This window comes from Hemitrygon akajei, chromosome 12 (assembly GCF_048418815.1).
Source record: "Hemitrygon akajei chromosome 12, sHemAka1.3, whole genome shotgun sequence".
Taxonomy (NCBI): Eukaryota; Metazoa; Chordata; class Chondrichthyes; order Myliobatiformes; family Dasyatidae; genus Hemitrygon; species Hemitrygon akajei.
The window spans coordinates 6,305,989-6,323,773 of NC_133135.1; the positions used below are offsets into that span (position 1 = coordinate 6,305,989).

Consider the following 17,785-nt stretch of genomic DNA (forward strand, 5'->3'; position numbering starts at 1 on the left):
ACTGTCCAGAAGAAGGAAATGGCAAACCACTTCTGCAGAACAATTAGCCAAGAACAATCGTGGTCAGAAACCATGATGACTCCCATCATACGACACGGCACAGAATGAACAAATTCTAAACCTATGACCTCTAGTTCTAGCATCATCCAACTTCAGGGGAAACAGTCTCACAATTCTGTACACCTCTGTCAAATCTCCCCTCATCTTCCTACACTCCAGGGTATAAAGTCTTTCTCTGCAAATGAGGTAGTCAGGTCCCAGCAACAACCATGTAAATTTTGCCAGCATTCTTTCAATCTTATTGTGTTTCTTTCCTGCAGGTAGACCCTTCAGCCCTTAACGTTCTGCCAAACTAATTAAACTTAACTAAACTTCAGTCACTAATACAACTACTATGGGAGCACATTATGTTAAGACACCTGGAAAAAGGACAAGGAGGATGTCAGAGGTATGCTTTTTACATAGAGGGTGGTGGGAGTGTGAAATGCCCTGCCAGGGCATAAAGGTGGAGCAGGTACATTCAGGACATTTAAGAAACTCTTCAACTGGATGTGGATGATAGGACAATGGAGGGTTCTGTGGGAAGGAAAGGTTAAGAATTTGGCACGACAACGGGAGCTGAAGGACCTTCACTTTGCTGTGATGTCTTGTGTTTTCTGTTCTATGCTCCTCTGTGTGATTCTAAGTTGCCTACTTTGTTTGCAGACCTCGAAATGGAACAGCACCCTGAGCAGACGCAAACTCGACAGTTCCAGCTCCAGCAGCTCTGGCCGATTGTCAGGGAGCAGCAGTGTCACCCACTCCTTGTCGAGCTCCATGAGGCTGAAGAGAACCATGGACTCCCACACCAATCAGAAGAAACAGAGCAGAGCCACAGCCAGCGTCACCAGCAGCGTCACCAGCAGCGACACCAGCAGCGACACCAGCAGCGACACCAGCAGCGACACCAGCAGCGACAGATTGCAAAGCCAGAGAAATAGCAAGAAGATGACCTCCAGTCAGTGGCCCAAGTCTTGGCACAGTAGACGTTGGCACAGCGGACGTTGGCACAGCGGACGTTGGCACAGCTCCTCTCAAACATGGGTAATTTCACTGTCAGGCCCTCACAACAGATTACTCACTGCCCAGGTGGTGGTGCGAGCAGAATGGTAGGGTTGTGGTTAGCGTAACACTATTACAGCACACTGACCCAGATCCAATCCCCGCCATTGTCTGCTCCCCCCTTGGCTGAGTGAGTTTCCTCACACGTTCCAGAGATGTGCACATTAGTAAGTTTGTTAGTCACATGGGTGCGATTGGGTGGAGTGGGCAGTAAAGGCCTGTTTACTTGACTGTAGCTGTGGATTAAATAGCAAACTCAGCAAGTCAGGTAGGTCAAGATGGATCGGGGCAGCAGGTTGTAAAATCTGGGTTCAGTTCCTGCTGCTGTCTGTAAGGAGTTTGTACGTTCTCCCCGTGGGTGCGTGGGTTTCCTCCGGCTTCTCCTGTTTCCTCCCACATTCCAAAAAGCATAGCGGATAGGAATAGTAAGTTGTTGGCATGCTGTGCTGGCACTGGAGGTGTGGCATCAGTTGCGGGTCGCCCCCAAAACCTGCATTGACCGTTGTCGCAAATGACACATTTCACTGTACGTTTTGATGTACGAGTGACCAATAAGGTTCAACTTTAGCTTTAAAATGTAGCATCGAGTGTTACAGTTACAGAGAAAGTGCAGACAAACAAAGTGCCAGGGACAAAAATGAGTAAGACTGATAGATTAAGATTCATCCTTAGTGTATGAGAGGTCTGGTCAAGTGTCTGATCACTCGTAAAATGTTGGCTAATAGACTAATGGGCCAAAGAACCTGTTCCTATGCTCTGACATTCTGTTGGGGATATCAGCTGCTTCATCTGGTAAGATAACAATATCTTCCAGATATCCAGAATTCCCAAGTTCAAAAAACTCGAAGTTCAAAGAGTCAAAGTAAATTTATTATCAAAGAACATGTAGAGTATGTCATCATATTCCACAGTTTCTTGTGGGCATTCACAGTAACTAGCAAAAAACACAATATAAGCAATGAAAAGCTACACCCAAACAAACAAACAGACAAACAGCCAGGGAGCAAGAGACAACGAACTGTGGAAATACAAAAAGAAAAAGAAATAAAATAATAATAATAAATAAGTAAGCAATAAATATTAAGAAAATGAGTTGTGGAGTCCTTAAAAGTGAGTCTATAGGTTGTGGGAACAGCTCAGTAATGGGGTGAGTTAAGCTGAGTGACGTTATCCCCTCTGGTTCAGGAGCCGGATGGTTGAGGGGTAATGACTGTCTCTGAACCTGGTGGTGTGAGTCCTGAAGCTCCCATAGCTTCTGTAGTGTATGTGTGGCAAGCAAACATCAAATACTCAGTAAATAACACAGATGGAGGCTGTGCAGAAGAGAGCAGAATCTAATTTATTTTTAATCTAAATATTCACAGAAACCACACTCTCGACTCCTGGAACTTAGGTTTTTATCAAAAAAGACAAGTCAGGTAAGATAATCTTCTGTGATAGTTACTGATTCCTGTTCAAGATACTAGGGGAACATAAAAACTGACTAAATTGTCCACATTGATGTTATATTCAGCAGCCAAAACCTTCTTGCAGTGGGTGGGCGTGCTCAGTGCGGTGAATGTTGCGGGCTGTCCCCAGCATGTCCGGAGGTTGTGTTGGCTGTGAACACAAACAACACATTTCACTGTACGGTCCCATGTACGTAAGAATCAAGTTTAATACCACTGGCATATGTCGTGAAATATGTTGTTTTGTGGCAGGAGCTGCAATTCATTATATATATATATAAACTTAAATTAAATAAGAAGTGCAAAAGAGAGCAAAAATTGAAGAAAACAATAGTGAGGTAGTGTGCGTGGACCCAATGTCTGTTCTGAAATCGGATGGTGGAGGGGAAGAAGCTGTTCCTGAAACACTGCATGTGTTTCTTCAGGCTCCTGGACCTCCTTGATGGCAGCAATGAGAAGAGGGTAGGTCCTGGGTGACGGAGTCCTCAGTGATGGATGCCTCCTTTTTGAGGCACCTCCCTTTGAAGGTGTCCTCAATGCTGCGGAGGCCAGTGCCCATGAAGGAGCTGGCTGACCCCACAACTTACTGCAGTTTTTTTTTCCAAATCTAAATCTGAAATATTGAGTTTGGTAACGTCAATGAGTTTCAGGAATTTTAAAAAAACAATACATTAACATGACCACCAGAAGGGAGGTATTTAGCAGTTTGCTTTGAATCCTGAGTGTGTTAACTCTCTTTGTTTAGGCCGTGATCAAAAGGCATCAGGGAGGAATCACTATCTCCAGATCAGACCGTCGCTCTGGATCAAGCAGAATCATCAAGAGCCAACATTCCTCTGGCTGGAAACAGAGCTCTGGCTCCTCACTCCTCCAATCATCTAACCAGGTTGCTGTACTGCCAGTGCCCAAGTAAATTTTTGTATCTGCCATTTTGCGCATGTGCCCATAGGTTCACAAACAAATGGGTTTAGCTGATGTACTGAGGAATTTCAAAGCACTGTGAAATTCTGACGTGTTCTTGCTGATGTGCTGAGAATTTACAATCACTGTGAAATTCTGATGGGTTCAGCTGATGTGCTGAGAATTTCCAGAGCACTGTGAAATTCTGACATTTTCTTGCTGATGTGCTGAGAATTTTAGAGCCACTTTGAAATTCTGACGGGTTTAGCTGATGTGCTGAAAGTTTTCAGAGCACTGTGAAATTCTGTCGGGTTTAGCTGATGTGCTGAGAATTTCCAGAGCACAATGAAATTCTGAAGGGTTTAGCAGATGCACTGAGAATTTAAGAGCCACTGTGAAATTCTGACGTGTTCCTGCTGATGTGCTGAGAAATTTAGAGCACTGTGAAATTCTGATGGGTTTAGCTGATGTGCTGAGAATTTCCAGAGCACTGTGAAATTCTGACGGGTTTAGCAGATGTGCTGAGAATTTGAGAGCCACTGTGAAATTCTGATGGGTTTAGCTGATGTGCTGAGAATTTCCAGAGCACAATGAAATTCTGACGGGTTCAGCAGATGCGCTGAGAATTTTAAAGCCACTATGAAATTCTGACGGGTTTAGCGGATGTGCAGAGAGTTTCCAGAGCACTGTGAAATTCTGACGGACTTAGCTGATGTGCTGAGAATTTTCGAGCACTGTGAAATTCTGACGGGTTTAGCTGAAGTGCTAAAGTTTCCAAATCACTGTGAAATTCTGATGTGCTCCTGCTGATGTGCTGAGAATTTCCAGAGCACTGTGAAATTCTGACTGGTTTAGCAGATGCGCTGAGAGTGTTAGACCACTGTTAAATTCTGACGGGTTTAGCTGATGCTCTGAGAGTGTTAGACCACTGTGAAATTCTCACGGGTTTAGCTGATGCTCTGAGAATGTTAGACCACTGTGAAATTCTGACGTGTTCCTGCTGATGTGCTGAGAAATTTAGAGCACTGTGAAATTCTGACGGGTTTATCTGATGCTCTGAGAATTTTAGAGCACTGTGAAATTCTGACGGGTTTAGCTGATGTGCTGAGAATTTCCAGATCACTGTGAAATTTTGACTAGTTTAGCTGATGTGCTGAGAATTTTAGAGCCACTGTGAAATTCTGACATGTACCTGCTGATGTGCTGAGAATTTTAGAGCACTGTGAAATTCTGAAGGGTTTAGCAGATGCGCTGAGAATTTTAAAGCCTCTGTGAAATTCTGACGGGATTAGCTGATGCTCTGAGAATGTTAGACTACTGTGCAATTCTGACATGTTCCTCCTGATGTGCTGAGAATTTTAGAGCACTGTGAAATTCTGATGGGTTTAGATGATGTGCTGAGAATTTCCAGAGCTATGTGAAATTCTGACGGGTTTAGCAGATGCGCTGAGAATTTGATAGCCACTGTGAAATTCTGATGGGTTTAGCTGATGCGCTGAGAATTTCCAGAGCACTGTAAAATTCTGAAGGGTTTAGCAGATGCGCTGAGAATTTTAAAGCCACTATGAAATTCTGACAGGTTTAGCGGATGTGCTGAGAATTTCCAGAGCACTGTGAAATTCTGACTGGTTTAGCAGATGCGCTGAGAGTGTTAGACCACTGTGTAATTCTCACGGGTTTAGCTGATGCTCTGAGAATGTTAGACCACTGTGATATTCTGACGTGTTCCTGCTGATGTGCTGAGAAATTTAGAGCACTGTGAAATTCTGACGGGTTTAGCTGATGCGAGGAGAATTTTAGATCACTATGAGATTCTGACGGGTTTAGCTGATGCGCTGAGAATTTTAGAGCACTGTGAAATTCTGACGGGTTTAGCTGATGCGCTGAGAATTTTTGAGCCTCTGTAAAATTCTGACAGGTTTAGCTGATGTGCTGAGAATTTCCAGAGCAGTGTGAAGTTCTGACGGGTTTAGCTGATGCGCGGAGAATTTTAGATCACTGTGAGATTCTGACAGGTTTAGCTAATGCGCTAAGAGTGTTAGACCACTGTGAAATTCTGACGTTTTCCTGCTGATGTGCTGAGAATTTTAGAGCCACTGTGAAATTCTGACGGGTTTAGCTGATGCGCTGAGAGTGTTAGACTACTGTGAAATTCTGAAGGGTTTAGCTGATGCTCTGAGAATGTTAGACCACTGTGAAATTCTGACGTGTTCCTGCTGATGTGCTTAGAAATTTAGAGCACTGTGAAATTCTGATGTGTTTAGCTGATGTTCTGAGAATTTCCAGAGCACTGCGAAATTCTGACGAATTTAGCTGATGTGCAGAGAATTTTCGAGCACTGTGAAATTCTGACGGGTTTAGCTGAAGTGCTGAAGTTTCCAAATCACTGTGAAATTCTGATGTGCTCCTGCTGATGTGCTGAGAATTTCCAGAGCACTGTGAAATTCTGACTGGTTTAGCATCTGCGCTGAGAGTGTTAGACCACTGTTAAATTCTGACGGGTTTAGCTGATGCTCTGAGAGTGTTAGACCACTGTGAAATTCTCACGGGTTTAGCTGATGCTCTGAGAATGTTAGACCACTGTGAAATTCTGACGTGTACCTGCTGATGTGCTGAGAAATTTAGAGCACTGTGAAATTCTGACGGGTTTAGCTGATGTGCTGAGAATTTCCAGATCACTGTGAAATTTTGACTAGTTTAGCTGATGTGCTGAGAATTTTAGAGCCACTGTGAAATTCTGACATGTACCTGCTGATGTGCTGAGAATTTTAGAGCACTGTGAAATTCTGAAGGGTTTTGCAGATGAGCTGAGAATTTTAAAGCCACTGTGAAATTCTGAAGGGATTAGCTGATGCTCTGAGAATGTTAGACTACTCTGAAATTCTGTCGTGTTCCTGCTGATGTGCTGAGAAATTTAGAGCACTGTGAAATTCTGATGTGTTTAGCTGATGTTCTGAGAATTTCCAGAGCACTGTGAAATTCTGACTGGTTTAGCTGAAGTGCTGAAGTTTCCAAATCACTGTGAAATTCTGATGTGCTCCTGCTGATGTGCTGAGAATTTCCAGAGCATTTTGAAATTCTGACTGGTTTAGCAGCTGCGCTGAGAGTGTTAGACCACTGTTAAATTCTGATGGGTTTAGCTGATGTTCTGAGAGTGTTAGACCACTGTGAAATTCTGACGTGTACCTGCTGATGTTCTGAGAAATTTAGAGCACTGTGAAATTCTGACGGGTTTAGCTGATGTTCTGAGAATTTCCAGAGCACTGTGAAATTCTAACGAGTTTAGCTGATGTGCAGAGAATTTTCGAGCACTGTGAAATTCTGACTGGTTTAGCAGCTGCGCTGAGAGTGTTAGAACACTGTTAAATTCTCACGGGTTTAGCTGATGCTCTGAGAATGTTAGACCACTGTGAAATTCTGACGTGTTCCTGCTGATGTGCTGAGAATTTTAGAGCGCTGTGAAATTCTGACGGGTTCAGTTGATGTGCTGAGAATTTTAGAGCCACTGTGAAATTCTGACAGGTTTAGCTGATGCGCTGAGAGTGTTAGACCACTGTGAAATTCTGACGGGTTTAGCTGATGCTCTGAGAGTGTTAGACCACTGTGAAATTCTGACTGGTTTAGCAGATGCGCTGAGAGTGTTAGACCACTGTGAAATTCTCACGGGTTTAGCTGATGCTCTGAGAATGTTAGACCACTGTGATATTCTGACGTGTTCCTGCTGATGTGCTGAGAAATTTAGAGCACTGTGAAATTCTGACGGGTTTAGCTGATGCGAGGAGAATTTTAGATCACTATGAGATTCTGACGGGTTTAGCCGATGCGCTGAGAATTTTAGAGCACTGTGAAATTCTGACGGGTTTAGCTGATGCGCTGAGAATTTTTGAGCCTCTGTAAAATTCTGACAGGTTTAGCTGATGTGCTGAGAATTTCCAGAGCAGTGTGAAGTTCTGACGGGTTTAGCTGATGCGCGGAGAATTTTAGATCACTGTGAGATTCTGACAGGTTTAGCTAATGCGCTAAGAGTGTTAGACCACTGTGAAATTCTGACGTTTTCCTGCTGATGTGCTGAGAAATTTAGAGCCACTGTGAAATTCTGACGGGTTTAGCTGATGCGCTGAGAGTGTTAGACTACTGTGAAATTCTGAAGGGTTTAGCTGATGCTCTGAGAATGTTAGACCACTGTGAAATTCTGACGTGTTCCTGCTGATGTGCTTAGAAATTTAGAGCACTGTGAAATTCTGATGTGTTTAGCTGATGTTCTGAGAATTTCCAGAGCACTGCGAAATTCTGACGAATTTAGCTGATGTGCAGAGAATTTTCGAGCACTGTGAAATTCTGACGGGTTTAGCTGAAGTGCTGAAGTTTCCAAATCACTGTGAAATTCTGATGTGCTCCTGCTGATGTGCTGAGAATTTCCAGAGCACTGTGAAATTCTGACTGGTTTAGCAGCTGCGCTGAGAGTGTTAGACCACTGTTAAATTCTGACGGGTTTAGCTGATGCTCTGAGCGTGTTAGACCACTGTGAAATTCTCACGGGTTTAGCTGATGCTCTGAGAATGTTAGACCACTGTGAAATTCTGACGTGTACCTGCTGATGTGCTGAGAAATTTAGAGCACTGTGAAATTCTGACGGGTTTAGCTGATGTGCTGAGAATTTCCAGATCACTGTGAAATTTTGACTAGTTTAGCTGATGTGCTGAGAATTTTAGAGCCACTGTGAAATTCTGACATGTACCTGCTGATGTGCTGAGAATTTTAGAGCACTGTGAAATTCTGAAGGGTTTTGCAGATGAGCTGAGAATTTTAAAGCCACTGTGAAATTCTGACGGGATTAGCTGATGCTCTGAGAATGTTAGACTACTCTGAAATTCTGTCGTGTTCCTGCTGATGTGCTGAGAAATTTAGAGCACTGTGAAATTCTGATGTGTTTAGCTGATGTTCTGAGAATTTCCAGAGCACTGTGAAATTCTGACTGGTTTAGCTGAAGTGCTGAAGTTTCCAAATCACTGTGAAATTCTGATGTGCTCCTGCTGATGTGCTGAGAATTTCCAGAGCATTTTGAAATTCTGACTGGTTTAGCAGCTGCGCTGAGAGTGTTAGACCACTGTTAAATTCTGATGGGTTTAGCTGATGCTCTGAGAATGTTAGACCACTGTGAAATTCTGACGTGTACCTGCTGATGTGCTGAGAAATTTAGAGCACTGTGAAATTCTGACGGGTTTAGCTGATGTTCTGAGAATTTCCAGAGCACTGTGAAATTCTAACGAGTTTAGCTGATGTGCAGAGAATTTTCGAGCACTGTGAAATTCTGACTGGTTTAGCAGCTGCGCTGAGAGTGTTAGAACACTGTTAAATTCTCACGGGTTTAGCTGATGCTCTGAGAATGTTAGACCACTGTGAAATTCTGACGTGTTCCTGCTGATGTGCTGAGAATTTTAGAGCGCTGTGAAATTCTGACTGGTTTAGCGGATGTGCAGATTTTCCAGAGCACTGTGAAATTCTGATGGGTTTAGCTGATGTGCTGAGAATTTTAGAGCCACTATGAAATTCTGACGGGTTTAGCTGATGCTCTGAGAATTTTAGAGCACTGTGAAATTCTGACAGGTTTAGCTAATGCGCTAAGAGTGTTAGACCACTGTGAAATTCTGACTTGTTCCTGCTGATGTGCTGAGAATTTTAGAGCACTGTGAAATTCTGACGGGTTCAGTTGATGTGCTGAGAATTTTAGAGCCACTGTGAAATTCTGACAGGTTTAGCTGATGCGCTGAGAGTGTTAGACCACTGTGAAATTCTGACGGGTTTAGCTGATGCTCTGAGAGTGTTAGACCACTGTGAAATTCTGACGGGTTTAGCGGATGCTCTGAGAATTTTAGAGCACTGTGATATTCTGACTGGTTTAGCTGATGTGCTGAGAATTTTAGAGCCACTGTGAAATTCTGACATGTACCTGCTGATGTGCTGAGAATTTTAGAGCACTGTGAAATTCTGACTGGTTTAGCTGATGTGCTGAGAATTTTAGAGCCACTGTGAAATTCTGACATATACCTGCAGATGCGCTGAGAATTTTAAAGCCACTATGAAATTCTGACGGGTTTAGCGGATGTGCAGAGAGTATCCAGAGCACTGTGAAATTCTGACGGGTTTAGCTGATGTGCTGAGAATTTTCGAGCACTGTGAAATTCTGACGGGTTTAGCTGATGTGCTGAGAATTTTCGAGCACTGTGAAATTCTGACGGGTTTAGCTGAAGTGCTGAAGTTTCCAAATCACTGTGAAATTCTGATGTGCTCCTGCTGATGTGCTGAGAATTTCCAGAGCATTTTGAAATTCTGACTGGTTTAGCAGCTGCGCTGAGAAATTCAGAGCCACTATGAAATTCTGACGGGTTTAGCGGATGTGCAGAGAGTTTCCAGAGCACTGTGAAATTCTGACGGGTTTAGCTGATGTGCTGAGAATTTTCGAGCACTGTGAAATTCTGACGGGTTTAGCTGATGTGCTGAGAATTTTCGAGCACTGTGAAATTCTGACGGGTTTAGCTGAAGTGCTGAAGTTTCCAAATCACTGTGAAATTCTGATGTGCTCCTGCTGATGTGCTGAGAATTTCCAGAGCATTTTGAAATTCTGACTGGTTTAGCAGCTGCGCTGAGAGTGTTAGACCACTGTTAAATTCTGATGGGTTTAGCTGATGTTCTGAGAGTGTTAGACCACTGTGAAATTCTGACGTGTACCTGCTGATGTTCTGAGAAATTTAGAGCACTGTGAAATTCTGACGGGTTTAGCTGATGTTCTGAGAATTTCCAGAGCACTGTGAAATTCTAACGAGTTTAGCTGATGTGCAGAGAATTTTCGAGCACTGTGAAATTCTGACTGGTTTAGCAGCTGCGCTGAGAGTGTTAGAACACTTAAATTCTCACGGGTTTAGCTGACGCTCTGAGAATGTTAGACCACTGTGAAATTCTGACGTGTTCCTGCTGATGTGCTGAGAATTTTCGAGCGCTGTGAAATTCTGACGGGTTCAGTTGATGTGCTGAGAATTTTAGAGCCACTGTGAAATTCTGACAGGTTTAGCTGATGCGCTGAGAGTGTTAGACCACTGTGAAATTCTCACGGGTTTAGCTGATGCTCTGAGAATGTTAGACCACTGTGATATTCTGACGTGTTCCTGCTGATGTGCTGAGAAATTTAGAGCACTGTGAAATTCTGACGGGTTTAGCTGATGCGAGGAGAATTTTAGATCACTATGAGATTCTGACGGGTTTAGCTGATGCGCTGAGAATTTTTGAGCCTCTGTAAAATTCTGACAGGTTTAGCTGATGTGCTGAGAATTTCCAGAGCAGTGTGAAGTTCTGACGGGTTTAGCTGATGCGCGGAGAATTTTAGATCACTGTGAGATTCTGACAGGTTTAGCTAATGCGCTAAGAGTGTTAGACCACTGTGAAATTCTGACGTTTTCCTGCTGATGTGCTGAGAATTTTAGAGCCACTGTGAAATTCTGACGGGTTTAGCTGATGCGCTGAGAGTGTTAGACTACTGTGAAATTCTGAAGGGTTTAGCTGATGCTCTGAGAATGTTAGACCACTGTGAAATTCTGACGTGTTCCTGCTGATGTGCAGAGAATTTTAGAGCCACTGTGAAATTCTGACGGGTTTAGCTGATGTGCTGAGAATTTCCAGATCACTGTGAAATTTTGACTAGTTTAGCTGATGTGCTGAGAATTTTAGAGCCACTGTGAAATTCTGACATGTACCTGCTGATGTGCTGAGAATTTTAGAGCACTGTGAAATTCTGAAGGGTTTTGCAGATGAGCTGAGAATTTTAAAGCCACTGTGAAATTCTGAAGGGATTAGCTGATGCTCTGAGAATGTTAGACTACTCTGAAATTCTGTCGTGTTCCTGCTGATGTGCTGAGAAATTTAGAGCACTGTGAAATTCTGATGTGTTTAGCTGATGTTCTGAGAATTTCCAGAGCACTGTGAAATTCTGACTGGTTTAGCTGAAGTGCTGAAGTTTCCAAATCACTGTGAAATTCTGATGTGCTCCTGCTGATGTGCTGAGAATTTCCAGAGCATTTTGAAATTCTGACTGGTTTAGCAGCTGCGCTGAGAGTGTTAGACCACTGTTAAATTCTGATGGGTTTAGCTGATGTTCTGAGAGTGTTAGACCACTGTGAAATTCTGACGTGTACCTGCTGATGTTCTGAGAAATTTAGAGCACTGTGAAATTCTGACGGGTTTAGCTGATGTTCTGAGAATTTCCAGAGCACTGTGAAATTCTAACGAGTTTAGCTGATGTGCAGAGAATTTTCGAGCACTGTGAAATTCTGACTGGTTTAGCAGCTGCGCTGAGAGTGTTAGAACACTGTTAAATTCTCACGGGTTTAGCTGATGCTCTGAGAATGTTAGACCACTGTGAAATTCTGACGTGTTCCTGCTGATGTGCTGAGAATTTTAGAGCGCTGTGAAATTCTGACGGGTTCAGTTGATGTGCTGAGAATTTTAGAGCCACTGTGAAATTCTGACAGGTTTAGCTGATGCGCTGAGAGTGTTAGACCACTGTGAAATTCTGACGGGTTTAGCTGATGCTCTGAGAGTGTTAGACCACTGTGAAATTCTGACTGGTTTAGCAGATGCGCTGAGAGTGTTAGACCACTGTGAAATTCTCACGGGTTTAGCTGATGCTCTGAGAATGTTAGACCACTGTGATATTCTGACGTGTTCCTGCTGATGTGCTGAGAAATTTAGAGCACTGTGAAATTCTGACGGGTTTAGCTGATGCGAGGAGAATTTTAGATCACTATGAGATTCTGACGGGTTTAGCCGATGCGCTGAGAATTTTAGAGCACTGTGAAATTCTGACGGGTTTAGCTGATGCGCTGAGAATTTTTGAGCCTCTGTAAAATTCTGACAGGTTTAGCTGATGTGCTGAGAATTTCCAGAGCAGTGTGAAGTTCTGACGGGTTTAGCTGATGCGCGGAGAATTTTAGATCACTGTGAGATTCTGACAGGTTTAGCTAATGCGCTAAGAGTGTTAGACCACTGTGAAATTCTGACGTTTTCCTGCTGATGTGCTGAGAAATTTAGAGCCACTGTGAAATTCTGACGGGTTTAGCTGATGCGCTGAGAGTGTTAGACTACTGTGAAATTCTGAAGGGTTTAGCTGATGCTCTGAGAATGTTAGACCACTGTGAAATTCTGACGTGTTCCTGCTGATGTGCTTAGAAATTTAGAGCACTGTGAAATTCTGATGTGTTTAGCTGATGTTCTGAGAATTTCCAGAGCACTGCGAAATTCTGACGAATTTAGCTGATGTGCAGAGAATTTTCGAGCACTGTGAAATTCTGACGGGTTTAGCTGAAGTGCTGAAGTTTCCAAATCACTGTGAAATTCTGATGTGCTCCTGCTGATGTGCTGAGAATTTCCAGAGCACTGTGAAATTCTGACTGGTTTAGCAGCTGCGCTGAGAGTGTTAGACCACTGTTAAATTCTGACGGGTTTAGCTGATGCTCTGAGCGTGTTAGACCACTGTGAAATTCTCACGGGTTTAGCTGATGCTCTGAGAATGTTAGACCACTGTGAAATTCTGACGTGTACCTGCTGATGTGCTGAGAAATTTAGAGCACTGTGAAATTCTGACGGGTTTAGCTGATGTGCTGAGAATTTCCAGATCACTGTGAAATTTTGACTAGTTTAGCTGATGTGCTGAGAATTTTAGAGCCACTGTGAAATTCTGACATGTACCTGCTGATGTGCTGAGAATTTTAGAGCACTGTGAAATTCTGAAGGGTTTTGCAGATGAGCTGAGAATTTTAAAGCCACTGTGAAATTCTGACGGGATTAGCTGATGCTCTGAGAATGTTAGACTACTCTGAAATTCTGTCGTGTTCCTGCTGATGTGCTGAGAAATTTAGAGCACTGTGAAATTCTGATGTGTTTAGCTGATGTTCTGAGAATTTCCAGAGCACTGTGAAATTCTGACTGGTTTAGCTGAAGTGCTGAAGTTTCCAAATCACTGTGAAATTCTGATGTGCTCCTGCTGATGTGCTGAGAATTTCCAGAGCATTTTGAAATTCTGACTGGTTTAGCAGCTGCGCTGAGAGTGTTAGACCACTGTTAAATTCTGATGGGTTTAGCTGATGCTCTGAGAATGTTAGACCACTGTGAAATTCTGACGTGTACCTGCTGATGTGCTGAGAAATTTAGAGCACTGTGAAATTCTGACGGGTTTAGCTGATGTTCTGAGAATTTCCAGAGCACTGTGAAATTCTAACGAGTTTAGCTGATGTGCAGAGAATTTTCGAGCACTGTGAAATTCTGACTGGTTTAGCAGCTGCGCTGAGAGTGTTAGAACACTGTTAAATTCTCACGGGTTTAGCTGATGCTCTGAGAATGTTAGACCACTGTGAAATTCTGACGTGTTCCTGCTGATGTGCTGAGAATTTTAGAGCGCTGTGAAATTCTGACTGGTTTAGCGGATGTGCAGATTTTCCAGAGCACTGTGAAATTCTGATGGGTTTAGCTGATGTGCTGAGAATTTTAGAGCCACTATGAAATTCTGACGGGTTTAGCTGATGCTCTGAGAATTTTAGAGCACTGTGAAATTCTGACAGGTTTAGCTAATGCGCTAAGAGTGTTAGACCACTGTGAAATTCTGACTTGTTCCTGCTGATGTGCTGAGAATTTTAGAGCACTGTGAAATTCTGACGGGTTCAGTTGATGTGCTGAGAATTTTAGAGCCACTGTGAAATTCTGACAGGTTTAGCTGATGCGCTGAGAGTGTTAGACCACTGTGAAATTCTGACGGGTTTAGCTGATGCTCTGAGAGTGTTAGACCACTGTGAAATTCTGACGGGTTTAGCGGATGCTCTGAGAATTTTAGAGCACTGTGATATTCTGACTGGTTTAGCTGATGTGCTGAGAATTTTAGAGCCACTGTGAAATTCTGACATGTACCTGCTGATGTGCTGAGAATTTTAGAGCACTGTGAAATTCTGACTGGTTTAGCTGATGTGCTGAGAATTTTAGAGCCACTGTGAAATTCTGACATATACCTGCAGATGCGCTGAGAATTTTAAAGCCACTATGAAATTCTGACGGGTTTAGCGGATGTGCAGAGAGTTTCCAGAGCACTGTGAAATTCTGACGGGTTTAGCTGATGTGCTGAGAATTTTCGAGCACTGTGAAATTCTGACGGGTTTAGCTGATGTGCTGAGAATTTTCGAGCACTGTGAAATTCTGACGGGTTTAGCTGAAGTGCTGAAGTTTCCAAATCACTGTGAAATTCTGATGTGCTCCTGCTGATGTGCTGAGAATTTCCAGAGCATTTTGAAATTCTGACTGGTTTAGCAGCTGCGCTGAGAAATTCAGAGCCACTATGAAATTCTGACGGGTTTAGCGGATGTGCAGAGAGTTTCCAGAGCACTGTGAAATTCTGACGGGTTTAGCTGATGTGCTGAGAATTTTCGAGCACTGTGAAATTCTGACGGGTTTAGCTGATGTGCTGAGAATTTTCGAGCACTGTGAAATTCTGACGGGTTTAGCTGAAGTGCTGAAGTTTCCAAATCACTGTGAAATTCTGATGTGCTCCTGCTGATGTGCTGAGAATTTCCAGAGCATTTTGAAATTCTGACTGGTTTAGCAGCTGCGCTGAGAGTGTTAGACCACTGTTAAATTCTGATGGGTTTAGCTGATGTTCTGAGAGTGTTAGACCACTGTGAAATTCTGACGTGTACCTGCTGATGTTCTGAGAAATTTAGAGCACTGTGAAATTCTGACGGGTTTAGCTGATGTTCTGAGAATTTCCAGAGCACTGTGAAATTCTAACGAGTTTAGCTGATGTGCAGAGAATTTTCGAGCACTGTGAAATTCTGACTGGTTTAGCAGCTGCGCTGAGAGTGTTAGAACACTTAAATTCTCACGGGTTTAGCTGACGCTCTGAGAATGTTAGACCACTGTGAAATTCTGACGTGTTCCTGCTGATGTGCTGAGAATTTTCGAGCGCTGTGAAATTCTGACGGGTTCAGTTGATGTGCTGAGAATTTTAGAGCCACTGTGAAATTCTGACAGGTTTAGCTGATGCGCTGAGAGTGTTAGACCACTGTGAAATTCTCACGGGTTTAGCTGATGCTCTGAGAATGTTAGACCACTGTGATATTCTGACGTGTTCCTGCTGATGTGCTGAGAAATTTAGAGCACTGTGAAATTCTGACGGGTTTAGCTGATGCGAGGAGAATTTTAGATCACTATGAGATTCTGACGGGTTTAGCTGATGCGCTGAGAATTTTTGAGCCTCTGTAAAATTCTGACAGGTTTAGCTGATGTGCTGAGAATTTCCAGAGCAGTGTGAAGTTCTGACGGGTTTAGCTGATGCGCGGAGAATTTTAGATCACTGTGAGATTCTGACAGGTTTAGCTAATGCGCTAAGAGTGTTAGACCACTGTGAAATTCTGACGTTTTCCTGCTGATGTGCTGAGAATTTTAGAGCCACTGTGAAATTCTGACGGGTTTAGCTGATGCGCTGAGAGTGTTAGACTACTGTGAAATTCTGAAGGGTTTAGCTGATGCTCTGAGAATGTTAGACCACTGTGAAATTCTGACGTGTTCCTGCTGATGTGCAGAGAATTTTAGAGCCACTGTGAAATTCTGACGGGTTTAGCTGATGCGCTGAGAGTGTTAGACTACTGTGAAATTCTGAAGGGTTTAGCTGATGCTCTGAGAATGTTAGACCACTGTGAAATTCTGACGTGTTCCTGCTGATGTGCTTAGAAATTTAGAGCACTGTGAAATTCTGATGTGTTTAGCTGATGTTCTGAGAATTTCCAGAGCACTGCGAAATTCTGACGAATTTAGCTGATGTGCTGAGAATTTTCGAGCACTGTGAAATTCTGACGGGTTTAGCTGAAGTGCTGAAGTTTCCAAATCACTGTGAAATTCTGATGTGCTCCTGCTGATGTGCTGAGAATTTCCAGAGCACTGTGAAATTCTGACTGGTTTAGCAGCTGCGCTGAGAGTGTTAGACCACTGTTAAATTCTGACGGGTTTAGCTGATGCTCTGAGAGTGTTAGACCACTGTGAAATTCTCACGGGTTTAGCTGATGCTCTGAGAATGTTAGACCACTGTGAAATTCTGACGTGTACCTGCTGATGTGCTGAGAAATTTAGAGCACTGTGAAATTCTGACGGGTTTAGCTGATGTTCTGAGAATTTCCAGAGCACTGTGAAATTCTAACGAGTTTAGCTGATGTGCAGAGAATTTTCGAGCACTGTGAAATTCTGACTGGTTTAGCAGCTGCGCTGAGAGTGTTAGAACACTGTTAAATTCTGACGTGTTCCTGCTGATGTGCTGAGAATTTTAGAGCGCTGTGAAATTCTGACTGGTTTAGCTGATGCTCTGAGAATGTTAGACCACTGTGAAATTCTGACGTGTTCCTGCTGATGTGCTGAGAATTTTAGAGCGCTGTGAAATTCTGACGGGTTCAGTTGATGTGCTGAGAATTTTAGAGCCACTGTGAAATTCTGACAGGTTTAGCTGATGCGCTGAGAGTGTTAGACCACTGTGAAATTCTGACGGGTTTAGCTGATGCTCTGAGAGTGTTAGACCACTGTGAAATTCTGACTGGTTTAGCGGATGTGCAGATTTTCCAGAGCACTGTGAAATTCTGACTGGTTTAGCGGATGTGCAGATTTTCCAGAGCACTGTGAAATTCTGATGGGTTTAGCTGATGTGCTGAGAATTTTAGAGCCACTATGAAATTCTGACGGGTTTAGCTGATGCTCTGAGAATTTTAGAGCACTGTGAAATTCTGACAGGTTTAGCTAATGCGCTAAGAGTGTTAGACCACTGTGAAATTCTGACGTGTTCCTGCTGATGTGCTGAGAATTTTAGAGCACTGTGAAATTCTGACGGGTTCAGTTGATGTGCTGAGAATTTTAGAGCCACTGTGAAATTCTGACAGGTTTAGCTGATGCGCTGAGAGTGTTAGACCACTGTGAAATTCTGACGGGTTTAGCTGATGCTCTGAGAGTGTTAGACCACTGTGAAATTCTGACGGGTTTAGCGGATGCTCTGAGAATTTTAGAGCACTGTGATATTCTGACTGGTTTAGCTGATGTGCTGAGAATTTTAGAGCCACTGTGAAATTCTGACATGTACCTGCTGATGTGCTGAGAATTTTAGAGCACTGTGAAATTCTGACTGGTTTAGCTGATGTGCTGAGAATTTTAGAGCCACTGTGAAATTCTGACATATACCTGCAGATGCGCTGAGAATTTTAAAGCCACTATGAAATTCTGACGGGTTTAGCGGATGTGCAGAGAGTTTCCAGAGCACTGTGAAATTC

General features: G+C 43.2%; 1 protein-coding gene across 1 annotated transcript in view; it reads left to right on the plus strand.

The window, feature by feature from the left end:
• LOC140737427 (vitellogenin-like) overlaps positions 1-17,785 on the plus strand; it is an 88,763-nt gene that overhangs the window by 26,118 nt on the left and 44,860 nt on the right. Inside the window, exons 23-25 of the mRNA XM_073063914.1 lie at positions 706-1,083; positions 2,466-2,519; positions 3,295-3,435. Coding sequence (XP_072920015.1) covers positions 706-1,083; positions 2,466-2,519; positions 3,295-3,435 — 573 coding nt within the window. The remainder of the gene's footprint in view (positions 1-705; positions 1,084-2,465; positions 2,520-3,294; positions 3,436-17,785) is intronic.